Raw genomic sequence first — 17387 nt, forward strand, 5'->3', positions numbered from 1 at the left:
ATTTTTTGTTGTCATGTTCAACTTAATCATCACGGGATGTAAAAATAACGAAGTTCAGAAAATAGCGGTTAGTTTTCTGTTAGTTAGATGGACTTTTCAAGAGAGAGATGAAAGTTTTGCATTTTAGACCGTTTTATGTGTGAACCGAAGGGATTAAGTAGTGGCCTAAAGGTTGTTTCGAGTGGGAATGCGGTTGATTGCGACGAGTTGGTTGATTAAAGTTTTTCCTTACTAGATCTAGAAAGGGGATAATAATTATGAGATAATAAAATTTGAACAAAAAAGGACAATAAAAATGAGATGGAGGTAATAAGATTTATTTATGCAAAATGAAATAAATAGCAAAGTTTGTGTATATATAAAATATTCAAACTTATTCAGTTTACAAACATAGTACCCAAACACTTTGTTTTTGTACCTGGAATGGGGGTTGGGGAGGAGACGAGAAAAAGACTAGGAAGGGAAAGGGGGAGAGGTAAGAGGTAAGATTGCTTCTTAAACTTTTATTTGTTTAAGGAGAAATAAATTGTCTTCGATAAGGGGGACGATGATCCATATCATCTGGAGTAGAGATTGGTGTTTCATGGAGGTGAATGTGATTTATGACTTCTTATATGTAAAATGTGGCAGAAAGGTAGTGATAATGGTAGTGGATTGGAGGTTGTTTCAAGTAGTAAGAACTAATCACAATGGCTAATGTTTTATTTTGCGGCTAAATTACTGGGGTGAAGGGAGGGTGCATTTGTGGAGGGTGATGAATTTAACGAGGATAGTGATAATAAATAAGGTTATTTATCAACAAAATATCGCTTGCATTAAAACATATAGGTAACGTGAATAATAACAAGAAACCTCAAAAGATCATACTGATAAACTTAATCTTGACCCCATCAATCCAAATTAAAGTAAAATCTTAATTCTAACAACATTGTGGAGAGCAAGGATTAGTTTCCATTGGCTTGTGGATTTTTGTAGAAGTAGGGGTTTAGTTTTTCCCTTGGTTGGATAAATTTGAGAGGAGTTTCGAAGACAAGGATCGATCTTTCAAGGGATGAGATTGTTTTAGATCATGTGTGTGAATAGGGAAGAAAAATAGGGGTCTGCGTGAAAGATTTTGTTTCAAATGAGAAGATGGGGGCCAAGACTATTATTATAGGGGGGGTGGTCATAAGCAGCCCGAGCCATGTAGTATTGCATTGGAATTTGGTTCACATTCAAAGGTATGTCTATAGTTTGACCGGAAGATATAACATTTAACTACCTGTAAATGTTTTTACGTAACTACCATTTGACCCAACAATGATTAAATTATGGTTGTTATTCCAAAGATGAAGATTTGTTGCATCATTGAGTTGATTATGCAAAGTAGATATTATAGTTTTCTTTGACCAATTGAAAAACAAACAGGTATTAATGAACAAAATCTAAAAACTCCCAGTCCCAAGTATCATAAACTTCATATTGGTTTTATTTTCCTAAAAAAACAACATTGTCGAGAGCAAGGGTTAGTTCCCATTGGATGGTGGATTTTTCTAGATGTAGGGGTTTAGTTTTTCACTTGGTTGGATAAATTTGAGATAAGTTTAGGAGACAATGATTCATCTTTCAAGGGATGAGATTGTTTTAGATCATGTGCGTGAATAGGGAAGAAAAATAGGGGTCTGCGTGAAAGATTTTGTTTCAAATGAGAAGATGGGGGCCAAGACTATTTCTATAGGGGGGTTGTCATAAGCAGCCCTAGCCATGTAGTATTGCGTCGGAATTTGGTTCACATTCAAACGTACTTCTATAGTTTGACCGGGAGATATAACATTCTAACTACCTCTAAATGTTTTTACATAATTACAATTTGATCTAGCAGTGATTAAATTATGGTTGTTATTCAAAAGAAGGAGATTCGTTGCATCATTGAGTTGATTATGCAGAGTAGAAATTATTGTTTTCCTTGACCAATTGAAAAATAAACGATAATAATGAGACATTAATATTGCTGAAAACATGTAATTAGTCCGCTAAATGAAATTACAAAGTTACGGGGAAATGAATCCTCTCCATTTCTTTATCTCCATTTTCTCTCCATTTCCTCACTTAAACTCATTTAATAATATTTTTCCCACCAAATCTCATCATCCCTTTACTTTTACCCTTAAATTTTGAGTCGTTCAATAATGCCAGAATACGATCTGGATTACCGAAAAAAAATGGCCTCTCCATTTCTTTTTAGGAAATGGAGAGAAACTCTCCTCAAGTTACGGAGTATTCAAACCACCTACAGTGAAGATGTATGAATGAATAATTCATGAATAACCACATCCTTAAGAATATTGTGCCAAAATCAAAGGACAATAATTAATCGGGACAGAGGGAGTACTATACTAAATTTTCAAGCAGTTTTATTTCAAGTTCGAGCCATATGTGCGTCTAAGTTTCATGAAAATTATTATTGTGAAAGATTACTCTGTATGTGATCTACTTACAAGCGATAATGATAGATAATTTTTTTTTAATCTGATATATTGGAGTTACGTTTGACTGTTTGATCAGGAAGATTTATCACGTTATTAACTTAATGTATCAATCAATAAGTAAATTGACTTAGAGTAGGAGACTGATTATTGCTGAGTAATACGGCTTATAATCAATAAGCTAATGGTTATATCAGGAGTTCAGGACACAAACTGCCAACTAATGCAAAAGATGCAATTCTAAGTATAAATATTACATTCATTTTTCCTATCTTTCCCCAAGCCTAATTAAGTAATTATATATTCTTTTTCGGTTTTAAATCGTCTTTTTAGTTCAAGTCCTTAACTGTAAAAATTTCTAATAGTTAAGGTCTCTCTTACCCTTTACTCTACAAATAGGATTATACATCCAGTTGTATATAGAACATTGTACAACCACGGTATAAGAATCCAAGCTTATATGTATTTTTTTCTGAGCTAATTCAAAGTTCATATTTTTAATGTGTAAATGGATGAATTCAGATACTTTCTAAAAGCTCATATTCTTTAACATAAAGCTCGGATACGTTATTATAAAGCTCAGATTCTATATCGTACAATTGGTACAATTAGTTGTATAATCCTTGAATTGCATTTACTCAAAAAGAAAGCTTTCGGAGAATAATTTGGCGAATTCATGTTATAGTTGTGTTGTACTAAGTGCATGGCAAGTCATACGAGTATTGTATTGGACTTTTATCTATCAAAATCGTGCCGTTCTAGCACGGATTGATTAATAATCCCAATCAAAATCGTGTTAGTTACGTATCGATAAAACATTTTTTAATGTCGGGTCATCTTTTACCTGTCCAAAGCCAAAACATTATGCAAGTTGTCTACCTAACTAAAAGAACAATCAAACACCATTTAGTTCGTTGGAGAGTAATAATTATCACGCAAATCAACCAAAATATAGGTATATGTTTGATATAAAATGCCTTTGAAGCAACAATCTCAAGATAAATATTCAGATGTTATTTTTTGATATTACCCAGGTAACGCCCGGACATGAAATCTAGTATTAACTTTATAATGAAAACATATACAAAAATAATACGACGCATCTAAAGGGAAACATATATTAACTTTCTTTTATTAGCCAATCAATCGGGCCCACTTTATTTTGTATTCATTTAAGAATGTAGTGTAGAAGATTGTATCAATTGAGTTAATAAACTTGTATAGAATAACATGGGTCTCATCTTCTTTTGTTAGTCAATCAATAACAATAACAATTAGAGAAAATTGTTGATTACAGCCTTTTATAAACCTCATTTTGAAAATTACAGCCTTATATAATTTTTTTTGAAAATTACATCCAAAATATTACTTTTCTTCTAAAATTGCACCAACTTGAGTTTTCCGGTGAATTTTTATGATGTTTTTATGATGTTTGGGGTGATTAATTGGTTTGTGTTAAGGAGAGGTAAGAAATTTGGGTAAGTAGGCTCTCAAATAATAAAAGGTACATCATAAAAAACATCATCAAAAATCACCAAAAACCTCAAGTTGGTGCAATTTTAGAAGAAAAGTAATATTTTGGATGTAATTTTCAAAAAAAATTATATAAGGCTGTAATTTTCAAAATGAGGTTTATAAAAGGCTGTAATCAACAATTTTCTCGAACAATTATTATAATTTTAGCATAACTCACCACTATGTCAATCAATTAGGCGGAAAAACATTGAGAATTTCTTATTCTTTTAATTTAGTAGGGATGTTTGTCACTCTGAGATAGTAGAATGTAAAGGCCAGATTCACACGGTTGTCGCCCTCGTGGGTCTGTGATACTGCTAAGGCGCTAATTGACCAAAAACGGGGACACGAATCTTACAGTCTCAGTGAAATGGTGACATACTCCACCCTGATGGTGTCAAATGGCCATAATTTGAAGACCCGTAGGCTCGGGATAAATTGTGGAGTATTTTATGAATATCGATGGGAAATTGTTAAGAATTTAGCAATGCCTGATCCAATACAGTCTTGTACCACATTGTTATCTGTCATCCCTGTAAATCAAAAACTTGTATGCAGATAAATCAAGCACATGTCATACGGAAGTAATTTTTAACAAACTCAACTAAATTTGACACAATTGTACGAGACGTCTTCAAGAATCAAGATGTTCTTCATCACAGGCCAGATGAACCGCTCAGCCTGGACAATTAGACAAACATCCAATAATCTCAATGCCCAATTTAAAGGTTATAAGTCAGAAATGAGACAACTTTCGAGGCCAGCGTGATAGAATCACTTGAAGATTGTTGGGGAGCTCCATAAGGACAGGTGTAACAAGTTAGAAATCAAGCTGTAAATAATTGTTGTCAACAGAAGATCACTCTTTAAGAGCGATTTGCCTGAAGTTTTCAGATTACTCAGACAAAAACAGTCCTGACTACTGATATTAGTATATGGTCATTAGTAAACTTCCTGGCTCTTCTGTTGTCTTTCTTCATGTTTGACGACCTATTAACTATCCACCACCGGAGTATCCACTACGAGTAGTACTGAACTCGGTGCTAGCGTCCCCATTACTTGTGAAAACCATTTTCCTAAGTCCCGTCATATCATCCAGGTTAGCAGTACTACCAATGTCTCTTGAACTATAAAAGGAGCTGAATCCCGGCCTAACCCCATCATTTAGATCCGCCAGTGCAAGGTTTCCTTCGAGAGCCCGCACCACCTGTTCAGTAATCGCACAGAGAGTATTGTGAGAAGCTCTCTTTTTAACAGGGCAGGAAGTAACAAACAAACAAAGCTACTCGTATTGTCTAGATGTCGGGTGCATCACGAAGAAGGCCACGAAGAAGCCAAAGAAATGTGTCCGACACTTGAAGGGAAGAAGCCAAGTGTGGGTAATATGGGTCATGTGTAGCGTAGTAATGATTAGGCTGTTTCACTGGAGTCTGCTAATCAACAAGAATTCAGAGAACACCATAAACCTGTCATCATGACTCATCTCAGCTAAAAAAATGAGTTACCTAGTCGCTCTGGTAGTCTAAATATAATGGTTTAAACTTCAGACTGTTACCTGACTCATTCGTGGTCTGCGTTTGGCTGAATGACGAACACAAGACGTAGCGCATGTGATCATGCTTCCCATTTCAGCAGGAATATAACTGTTTTCTAATCGTGGGTCAACTAGGGTATCAAAGTTCCCATCTTGAACGGCTTTCGAAAGTAGAGGCCTCGCCTGAATGTTCAGTATAAGTAGAAGCAGTTAGCATCCTGAGTAATAAAGTATGCATTCCACTAGTTTCAAGAAAAGCAAAGACAGCTAGGTTAGTTGAGAAAGTCGTTGAATGGTAAGTGGTCTCGTGACCCAGGTTCGAAATCTACCAGAATCAAAACTGCCCTTGTGGCATTAACCAAAAAAAAACCAATTGCAGGCAAAGGAATGGAAATTAAGGTTTCTTAAACAATTAATTACCCAGTCCACTAAACTATCCTCCATCTTAGCGGGTGAAGTATAGTCAATTGGGCGGCGTCCAGTAACTAGCTCCAGAAGCAAAACTCCAAACGAAAAAACATCACTCTTCTCAGTGAGCTGTCCAGTTGCAGCATATTCAGGAGCAAGGTACCTGCAAGTATTGCGTATAAAATTATAACTTCAGTCCACCACAAGGTCCACAACAAACGTTTACATCACAGACAATTGGTAGAAGGGGAAGCAATATACTCCCTTTGATTCTCAATTTTCTTAGAATTTTGAGTTGATTCAAAACTTCTGCATTTTCTGTACCTTAGTTAAAGAACTCCCACCTTTGTATAATTTTTTTTTCCAAAACTCCCCACATTTTGTTAACATTTTCTCTAAAACTTCCACCAAACGTCAACTTTTGTCAAAATAAGTCATTTTTTTCAGAAATACCGGTCATGAATGAACAATCCTTTCTATCAAAAGTTGGTTTCAGACTTTCAGGCAAAAATGAAATTTGTTAAAAGATTTGATTTTTCTAGAGAAAAATGTCTCGTAGTTAGGCAAATAAGGGATCTTGGGGGAAATACTAATGGAAAAGTGCATAAAAGGATGGTATTTGAAAAAATATACTATAATTTATAAGGTAGGAGTTTTGAACATGAAACTTAGAAAAAGGTGGGAGTTGTAAATACTCTCTCGAGTTTTCATTTTTCGGCTGATAATTGGGATTCTTACTTTATCTTTTAGGGTAAATTATTACGTTTTGAATATACAAAAGTGCCTCCTGTAGAAAGCAACAATGAAGAGTTGAGGAAAAAGTTGAAGTGTGAGAGAACGGTAACTTCGGAGCTTAAACTTAGGCAAGGATGCCCCAACATAACACTACTTTACTTCTTCGCCAAAAGCAAATGATAGAAATTCAGATAATCAGATTAAGTAATTAGTTAGATTGGTCAGATCATATGGAATCCGTAATGCAGTGAGATCATGAATAGAGCAAAATTAAAGGACCTAATGCGGAGTGTACATTGACACTACACCAACCATAGAACTAAGGTTATATTCACATTGGGGTGAACCAAGGTGAAGAATGGCAGATGTCTCCAGTCACCCTGTTTGGATATCCTTTTTCTCGGTTAAGAATGATTTAACACATAACCTACTTTCACCTAATTTACTCATGTTCCACCAATTACTCATCTAACGTAGGTGATATTTTCAGTGACATTAGCGTTTTACCCATACCTACCTCGCAGCAAAATCCACAAGAGAAGGAAGTACCATTAAAATGTGATTTAAATGTCAACCTTATAGAATACAAATACAAAAATTATGCAGAGTTCATATATGTACCCGATTGTTCCCATTACTCGGGTTGATATATGAGTGTTGGCCTCAGAAGAGAACTTTGCTAGTCCAAAATCAGCAACCTGGATGATTATAGAGATGTTGGAAAACAGAAAAATGTGGCATCAAGGTTTTACTCCATGATGAGAGTTTCTAATAAAGAAGCACATCATCTGGGGAGAAAATAATCACAGCCCACAGTGCAATTTTAGTGGATATATCATATAAGCATTCACTTGTAAAAGGTTTAAACTTACCATTGCCTCAAATGAGTAGTCCAAAAGTATATTAGCCGCTTTGATATCCCGATGAATGATTTTAGGATGACCTAGCGAAGAAATAATAACTTCAGTTTTGATTTTACTGAAAGGAGAGTACAATGACCGACAAGCATTTTAAAGAAGAAAGCTTACAATCCTCATGCAAGTATGCCAATCCTTTCCCAGCACCAACAGCAATCTTCAGTCTTGTCGGCCAATCCAGTACAGGTTGTCCTTTCCCTGCAACATAACGGCTGTCAATCAGTTAAAAGTACAGTCACTTGTCAAAGAAACAACCCCAAATTATTCCGCTGATGTCTAAAACACTTGATGCTCTATGAAGCATCGAGAATAGGACAAGACCCGATAAAAGCATATGACATCTTAAAAGGCAGAATTTAGTCCCTCCATTCACATGAATTCACTATAATTAATTTTCAGACTGAAGTTTTCAAAATTCAAAAATATGTGAGAGAAGATTGCGGTCCACAATCGCATAAAAGTGTTTTGCATGTTATTTCTTACCCAAAGTTGACATATAGCGAACTGTTCTAAATGTCTCAAAAAGGAAAACGTAGTGAATTCAAATTAATGGAGGGACTACAACAAAAGAGACAAACTAACCATGCAAATGGAACTCCATGGTTTTGTTCTGAACAAATTCATAAACAAGCAACTTCTGTGAATCAGCAATGCAGTATCCAACCAATGTCACGAGATGTCTGTGATGCACCCGGCTAATAGTCTCCACTTCAGCCTGAAATTCACGTTCTCCCTGCCCACTACCAGATTTCAACGACTTGACAGCTACTATTTTCCCAGTTGGAAGCATCCCTTTATGAACATATCCAAAACCTCCTTGTCCTAGAAGATTGGCACTGGAAAAGCCATTTGTTGCAATTTTTAGCTCGTCATAAGTAAAGGCGGTTGTCCCATTTCCGAAGGCAATTCCTTGCATAGATGATGAAAATGAATTCACCGAGCCTGAACTGTTGGAGTTGGGCCACAACCCCCCACTTCTTCCATTTGTCGACAAAGGATGTTGAAGTGTTGAAGAAAGACCAACAGAATTCGACATCGATGGTGCAGCTGATAATGGTGAAGGAGAAGACTTTAACATTGAAAAATGTTCTCCCGAAGGAGGATAACTCTCTTGTCCTGATTGTGGAGATGATGCATGAAAACTATCTGCCAATAAAAAGCATCACGAGATATAAGCAGAAGGGAGATATGTAATTTAAAAAAATAAGAGATGTTTAAGGGTTCGGCTACTAAACCACATTTGCAATGCTTCAAACAAGTGATATAACGTCAAGTCATGCGAAATAATCACCAAATGTCTCCTTTTTTCTATTGATTATTTCCATGGACAGCCCAAAACATGAGCTTTGTTGAGCAGATAACTATGCTTTTAAATAAACTACTACAGCAATAAGCTATCATTTCCAATTAGGAATAATATTAAGTCAAAAACCATTAAGTAGTACGATATGACGATATCAACTTCAGGTGTTTATCAGTTCTCAGCTACCATCATCGTGCAAATCACAAGTCTTTATCAAGGATAAGCAGCATAAAGCAATTTGTATGAACATTGAACCATGAAAACATCGGGAACCCCACACCCAAGTTACTTTCACGTACTTCATGGTTAAATCAAAACATTTTGGGTTCTATGGCACCTTTTCCCAAAGGAGCTAAGAAAAAAATGATTGACCTTTCAATCCTTGAGTTTGTAAAAAATCGTATACTTTTTTCCAGTTCCAAGTGCCAATGAAATCGAAACTAAAAAATCGAGGGATCTATGACTCAATTTAGGGGCAGATAGCATCCTTAACTATGACAAATTAAAATGCAAAAATCTAGAACAAAGGAGTAAGTAGTCCAGAGGAAAAAAATCATATAACAAGGGCTCCAACCTCCAGGCTTGTAGTAACCCTCTAATCCATATGGATCCCGTCTCCTCTTTTTCCTAGCAAACATCAACCAAAGAAGGCCAAATACAGCTATTAACAATGCCACACTCCCTAGTGCAGCAGCCACAACAGGTGGTGATGTATGAGACAATGAAGAATTTGATGGAGGAGGAATATGCAATGATGAAGGCGGAGACTTTATGTGGGATGGAGGACTATGAGAGGCATTCTGTGAAGGAACTGATGGAGGTAGCGGACTTAACAACGGTGGTGAGGAGCCTGATGGAGGACTTGCATTTGGAGGTGGTGGAGACCCGGGGGGAGGGGGAGGAGGTTGTAGTATCGTTGGTGGTGGAGCATTGGACGAAGGTGGTGGAGTTGGAGGTGAAGGAGGCGGTGGTGAAGGTGAAGGTGCAGGAGGTGGAGAGTCACTTGGTGGAGGTGGGTTTGATGGAGGTGGTGGTGGGCTTGATGGTGGAGGTGGCGGCGGTGAGCTTGGTGGTGGAGGTGGTGGTGAGATCGGTGGTGGAGGTGGCGGTGATATTGGTGGTGGTGGCGGTGGTGATATAGGGGGTGGGGGTGGTGGAGAGCTTGGTGGTGGTGGAGGGGGTGAACTTGGTGGTGGAGGGGGTGGAGAGCTTGGTGGTGGTGGTGGAGGTGAGTTCGGTGGTGGTGGCGGGGGTGAGCTTGGCAGCGGTGGTGGAGGTGAGCTTACTGGTGGTGGTGGAGGAACAATGTCAGCAGGTGGTGCTGGACCAAGTGCTGCCATTCTCAAAACAAATCAAATTATCACAAATTTTTACTACAAGAGCATCACCATTGCTCCTTTGACAGGATTTCTTGGTTCTCTCTTGGAAGTAGGTGGAAATATGGCACCTAATTCCTCAAGACATGCAAGTCGATTCTATGCCAGTTGTTTGGAAGACTAGTATCAATCCTGCAGGCTTCAGTTCTCTGTTTTTTAGTTAATATATCTGAATGAGTCCCTTACATTCAAGTCCTAGAAACTAAAGGTGGACACTAACTCATTTGTTGAACAGTTCTTACAACTAAATAATTGTTTTCCGTTGATTCTCTTAAACCAAAATAAACTACGGTCACAAAGACCAATAAGAAATCAGCTTGCATTTTAGAAATGGCCAAGAGAGACCTGTATTGCTGTAAGAGCCCTAAGAGGTCAGATTGCTTATTTGTAATTTTGTACGTATCAGCACTTCGAGTTGAGATCAAGCCACTAAAGACTAACTCAAACACAATAATACAACGACAAAAACAATGTGCTCGTACAAATTGGGGTAAGGGTGTCAGACGAATGACAAATTCCTATATTGGCAACTACGACAACACAGAAAGACCGGTTCCAAATGACTCATAATCAAGAATTGCATCAAACATAATCCATGAATCAAAAAATCATGCTCCGTAATTGACATCAAATGGTAGATCAAACTAACAACCAATCCCTAAAAAAGTTAAACTAGGGCATGTCAAACTAAGATTATACCCCCAAATTATTTCATCATCACAATTTTAATGAATTGCAATCTGTTGTCACCAAATATTCTAAGATGAATCAAATCAACGCCAAAAGTCAAATATGAAAAGAATAATCTTTTCTTCGTGACCTCCATTAACCAAATGTGACTGACTAGTGACTCCCATGACCATGAAAAGACCCATTCAACAGAATTTCTTCCCTTACAATAATCACTAAGACTCTTTTAAGACAACCATATCCGTCTTAAGATGTAAACGGGTCAAATATGCTTTTACTTGCATATACAAGACAACTCTTTTGTTAGTCCAAGCCATCATCCTTTTTGTTTCATATATCATGCTTGACCCGTTTTAAGTTTAAACGGATATTGCATCTTAAACAAGAATTTGTGGGACATTAGCATCAGAAAAATCAAAACTTGCAAAGTGGGTTGCACTTTGCACTACTTATTAGGGTCAAAATCAAACAAAAATAATTGGCACTATACAAAATGCAACAACTTTTCTGGGTTACTTGGTAATTTATAGAATGTGGGAAGATATGTCTGAAACTTACAGGGAGTTTGATTGTTGAACTCAAAGTATCTATCCTCGACATAGCATGTTCAAGACTGAGATTAATCGCCATTAATGGTAAGTATGCTACGTTTCTTACTTTCTTCCTTCAAATCTTTGAACAACTACCGTGGAAGATGGTAAGTTACTCAATTAATCACTTCTATTGCCGAAGAAGATAGCTACTCCCTCCAAATTAAATGTTTGCCCCATTTCATTAAAATACAAGACTCATATAATAAGGAAATGGGGTAAACACTTTAATTTGGAGGGAGTATATAGCATATAAATTAGAAATGTAGTGTATAATTGACCCGACCCGACCCGACCCGTAAACATGACATAAACCCGACACGAAGTTAGCATGTTAGAGTTAAAGAGTCTTAACTACAACCCATTTATTGATTTGTGTAATTCGGTTAACACGATCACGACACAAAATTTATGTAGGTCGAACGGACGGGTTGGGGTTGAAGTTTTTCGATTTGAACTCGACACGAATAACTCATTTATTTATCAGCTGGTCTTGCTTCAGACGGGTTAATTATTTTGGTCTGAAACAATAAGACGGGATCTTGTAACCATTTTACCGCCAAATGTGACCAACATCGAAAACAAGTTACTAGTTTACTATAAACTGTAACACTGTCTCTACCACTATTTTGCAATCCCCAGTTTATCTCTCTAGCTAGAGAGCCCTTCTCCCAAATAGGGGAGCTTTTTTCGCGTACTCCAAAATTCTGAAACTGAAAATCCTATTTGTTTGATTAATCTTCCCATTTATTCTCTTTTGCTCGAGCTATAGCTAGCTTATGATTGTGAGCAAGTGTGTTTAATTGGTGGTCTGATTTCAAAGAGTGCTTTTTCTGGGAATCTTAATTTTGTCCCTTTTGTTCTTTGATCTTCCCAAGTATTTTTCTTACAGTCATTCTCTTCTTTGATTGGGGGTGGTTTTCTTTCAATTTTTCAGCTGTTAAACCTATATTAATCATTACTGAAGTGCGTATTTAATTGGGGGTGAATAACCCTAATTTTTCTGGGCTTTTTTCGAAGAGGCGATTTTAGGTGCTTATGAAAGAATCTTAATAGCTGCCTATTTACTACTCCTATTAGTTACTGGTATTGGAGTTTTTGGGCATATTGGGGGGCTCAAGAATTTATTGGATCCTGATTGGTCTTTTGGCTGCATTGATTAGCAAAGACGCTGCTAATTCTCCTTAGTAACGAGTGTCTGTTCGTTTGAGCTTTCCTATTTAAATCAAACCTGATGGCTCCAGGAGTTGTATCACAATCATCACATTCCATTAATCTTATTCACTCACATAAAAAATCTCGATACAAGTTTCAGTTTCAAAAATCTTCTCCAACTTCTTCTTCATTAAGTTCTTTGTCTTCTTTGAGTATTGAGGGTGAGTTTTTTCCAGCGAGTAATGACCAGGCTGTGGGGGTGAATGAGTTGGGGGATCAACATCTGGGTGGACACCAACATGTTCAGCAACAACCTCCCTCAATTGCGTTTAATCCCAAGAATTCACTACACGCTAATATCTGGAGATACCCTCGCTCAGGTGGTGTCATCAACATTGACCCATCTGAGCTGGGTAAGTCCAGAGAGTTCTGGGGTCGGTGTGTCTTGGGGTTTCTGGTGGACTATCGCCTGTTTGAAGCTGAACTTTTGAATGATGTTATCAGACGTAAATGGACTACTAATGGTAGGATCACGGCTTTTCGCATGGGGGGAGGTGTATGTCTTCCACTGTACAGCGGTGGATGATATGGAGGCTCTGCTACAAAGGACCACTGCTACCATAGATGGAGCAGTGATGGTCTTTTCCAAGTGGTTTCCTGACACGGTGCCACGCACTGTTAGGTTCCCCTATGCTGAAATTGGGGTACGTGTCTGTGGTCTGCCATTCGAATATCTGAATATGGAGGTAGCTAAGATTGTAGGTAAGCTGCTCAGTCATCAATTTCATATTGAACCTTTCCACCTGGTACCTGATGAGGATTATTTGAAATTGAGGGTGTATTTAAGGCTTAATGAACCACTGACGCCTGGGTTCTTCCTAGCCATGGAGGGGGGTTACCTTTTATGGGTGCAATTCAAATATGAGGAAGTCTTCAAATATTGCATTAGGTGTGGCAAGATTGGTCATAAAGGGTCACAGTGTAGGGAGTCTTTAATGACAGTGGTGTCGAGTGTAAATGGGATGTTAGATAGGTCTATGGCAAGAGGTTTTCCTGTTTATCAAGCAAATAGTAATCACACGATGTTCAACTTAGACCTTCGTGCCACTCCATCAACAACCAAGTTTCTGTCTTCAAGGGTCAAATTGGGAGATCCTACGAGGATACCAAGGAGGAGAAGAAGATGGGAATCACCGGAAAGGGCTGTTGATTTTGAGCTAGGGCTCACCCCAGGGGGCAGGGTCTTACCTGGTATGATGTTTGCTGTCACGGCTCAGCCTTTTGCTGGGCCTGTGGTGTTCCATGTTGAGGAGAGGGATGCTGATGGGGTTGGAAATCAAGGGGTGGGTGCATCAGGAAATGGAAACATTGGTGTTGGGTCTAGGAGGATTTCATGCTCATGGGGGTTTTAATGATACTGGCATTATTAGGACTAGGGCAAATGAGGATGTTGTGATGACTGAAGTGCAGGAGGAAGGAAATGTGGAAGTTATTAGGAGAGGAGTGGTTGCATCTCAAGTTCAGGAAGTGGAAATGACATCTGTAAATCATGGCACGACAGGTGGGGGAGTTCCAGGGGCTGGAGGGTGGTTGGATGAAGAGGGTGTGAATAATGATGAGTATCACACGGCTGGTGAGGAGTTGGAGGGGCCTGCTGAGCCAAATCTACTTCAGCAGGGGGTCCTTATGCAGCTGCAGACTGAGGACCCATATGTTATTTTCTCTAAACAAGACAGTTTAAGCGGGTTGGTGGATAGGGATCAAAGGATGCAGGATGCTATCTTGAATAGGATTGAAGGGGACTTAGGGTGGGCAAGAGTAGAGGATGAATAGAGGGGTTTTAACCAGACCTTTGAGCCTCCTGAAGGGGGTCTCCCTAACTGGTATCATACTTCAACTGGTTTCAATACTAGGGAAGTGGGGCAATGTTCTAGGCCAAGGAGGGAGGTAGCTGCTGAGGAGGAGATGATGGGCCTGCTCGTGGGTTCAGAGGAGAAGGTGGAGGAAACTGATGTGGTTGGGGCAGGAGCCCAACATGTTGCTGATGACATGGTGGATGCTGATGATGAGGCTTCCTCAGATTCTGAGGGGCCTATGTCAAATGGGACAATGGCTATGGAGTCTGACTCCCATCATGATACGGCTAGTGACAGTGATAGGGAGATTATCATCATCTCCTCTGATGATTCTGATGGGGAGTCTGAGCTGAAACAGGCTGCTGTGGGGATGGGTTCTATGTCTGGGCAGCAGGGTTCCACTTCTTCTTTCCCTGAAGCTGAGCCTGATCAAAGGGCAACTCAGCAACCCTCTTTTGAATCAGCTGCTATAAAAAGGAAAGGGAAGGAGATTGAGGAGGGCTCTTCAAATCTGGTTCCTCTTGAAAAATTATTACAGGATGCGTATGAAAAGGAGGCCTGTCAAGTTAAATAAGGACCGGGTAAAGGTAAGGATTTAAGGTTTTTTGATATTCCTCCTGTTGGGAATAAGACTAAGCTGTTTGCAGAGTTACCAGTGGGAAGCAATTCTGATGGGTGCCTTGGTTTGGTGGATGCTTATCACTGTTCTGATCTGCGTGAGGATTATAAAGATGTCATGGGAGCTGCTAGGAAACGGAAGTGCTGTACTGATGTAGGGGATTATATTATCCCTGAGGAGGCAAAGCTATCAATGGGAAATGCAATGGCGTATCTGTACCGCCTGGCTAAGAGGAGCAAGGGGAGGCTTTGGACTTGGTAAGGAAGATCGAGCAAAGACAAAGATGGCAAAGAACTACACAAAGAACCTTGGGCTTTTAGAGTTAACATTGAAGATGTGGTTATGGTGGACTCTAGTGACTCATCAATTCCATCTGTGAACGATGGAGCAGCTGATATTGACGGCTTTGCGGAGGTTGGGCCTTCACAACCTCCTCTTTCGCCATGATGGGACTTGTGTGGAATTGTAGGGGTCTAAATAACACGCTCGCCCCCTACAATTCCGAAACTAAGAGCGTTATTAGGTAGTAAGTTTTATGATTTCGTTTTTCTAATGGAGACTAAATGTAGTCCGAGTCATATTTTCCCTTTGTTTCGCTCTTCTGGTTTTGTGGAGAATTTTGGGGTGGAGGCGGTTGGTTCTTCGGGTGGTCTTTGGGTTGGGTGGAGAAGGGAGTCGAAGTTTAAGTTAGTCAAAGCTTGTAATAATTTTATCATCTTTCTAGTGGAGAAATATAATGGACGATTATGGTATCTTGTTCTTTTTTATGGTGCGCCGAATGTACATATGCGGGCACCGGTTTTGTTAGACTTAGAGAGTTGGCTTGATGCATGTTCTCTTCCTTTTCTTATTGTTGGGGATTTTAATCAAGTGGAATATCGAAGTGATAAACTTAGTACTAGTCAAAGACCGATTGAGGGTGTGGAGGATTTCTCTTTGTGGAAATTAAGAAATGAGATGGTGGATATCCCTTATAAGGGGCCGCGGTTTACATGGTGCAATAATAGAAAAGGGGATAAGCGCGTTTATGAAAGGTTGGACAAAGCGTTGGGTTCTAAGGATTGGTTGTCTGTTTTCCCGGATACTGGTATTAAACATTATCCAATTCAACTTTCGGATCATGCTCCGATTGAGGTGGATCTGAATCTCACCCGTACCACCGGTAAACGACCCTTTAAACTGGATGCTTGGGCTTTGGATTATGAGGAGTGCTTGGAGCAAGTTCGAAATGCATGGGGCATTGATGACAATGGGTCTCCGGCGTTTCGTATCACTCGAAAGTTGGCAAGAGTTCGAAGTTGCGTTAAGAAATAGACTTTGAATAAAAAGGCGGAATGGAATGAGAAGTGGGATGGTTTTGACCGGAAATTGGAACATGGGATTAATGCTGCTTGTTCGGGGAGAGGCGAAGAGGACTATATGAGAGCCCATGAGGAACTTCGGGAGTTCGCAATTGCGGCTGAGAAGTATTGGAAGCAACGGGCTAAGTGCGGTGGACGGTGGAGGAGACACTTGTACAAAGTTCTTCTTTAACTGGGTCAAGGGAAGGTCTGGAAGGAATCTTATTCATGGCATAAGAGGCGAGGATGGTCAGTGGAGGTATGATGATGCGGAGGTCGGTGAAATCTTTCAAAATGCTTTCATGGACTTGTACCAGGCTTCAAGTTTTGATGTGACACCAGTTGATACAACGCCATTGGAGCGCGTCATTAATCATGTGTCATTACGGCTTGATCATGATGAGGCTGATCGTATAGCTAGACCTTTTTCGGCAAAGGAGGTACGTACCGCAGTTTTTCAAATGGGGGCTTTTAAAGCTCCGGGTCCGGATGGTATTCCCGCGTGTTTTTATCAAAAATGCTGGTCCATGGTTAAACAGGTTTTTACAAAGGTGGTTTTGTCCATTCTAAACTCGGGGAGAGTCTTACGGGAATCAAATAGAACTTTTATTACTCTTATCCCTAAGAATGACACTCCGGAAGGAGTGTCAGATTACCGGCCCATAAGTCTGTGTAATGTAATCATGCGTGTGGTCACCAAATGTATTGCGAATCGGATTGCTAAGGTTATGGGTTCTCTGGTTAGTGAATTCCAAAATGCTTTTATGCCGGGTCGGAATATTAGCGATAATATTTTGTTGGCACATGAGGCGATTCACAACATATCGCGATTCAAGAAAGGATCTCAGGGGCGGTGCGCCTTTAAAGCGGATATGAGTAAGGCG

General features: G+C 39.2%; 2 protein-coding genes across 2 annotated transcripts; one reads left to right on the top strand and one right to left on the bottom strand.

The window, feature by feature from the left end:
- Positions 1-4672: 4672 nt before the first annotated feature.
- On the bottom strand, positions 4673-10299 carry LOC141605928 (proline-rich receptor-like protein kinase PERK5). The gene is made up of 8 exons (XM_074424857.1): positions 9452-10299; positions 8157-8720; positions 7686-7772; positions 7530-7600; positions 7279-7355; positions 5935-6085; positions 5536-5697; positions 4673-5187 (listed from the first exon to the last, which is right to left on the bottom strand). Exons 1-8 carry the CDS (start codon positions 10215-10217, stop codon positions 4978-4980), a joined length of 2088 nt encoding a protein of 695 aa, XP_074280958.1. The 5' UTR covers positions 10218-10299; the 3' UTR covers positions 4673-4977.
- Positions 10300-15715: 5416 nt separating this feature from the next.
- Positions 15716-16477, top strand: LOC141608194 (uncharacterized). Its single transcript, XM_074427557.1, has one exon. It carries the CDS (start codon positions 15716-15718, stop codon positions 16475-16477), a length of 762 nt encoding a protein of 253 aa, XP_074283658.1.
- The last annotated feature ends 910 nt before the right edge of the window (positions 16478-17387 follow it).

Source organism: Silene latifolia, chromosome 10, assembly GCF_048544455.1.
Source record: "Silene latifolia isolate original U9 population chromosome 10, ASM4854445v1, whole genome shotgun sequence".
In the NCBI taxonomy this organism is placed as follows: domain Eukaryota; kingdom Viridiplantae; phylum Streptophyta; class Magnoliopsida; order Caryophyllales; family Caryophyllaceae; genus Silene; species Silene latifolia.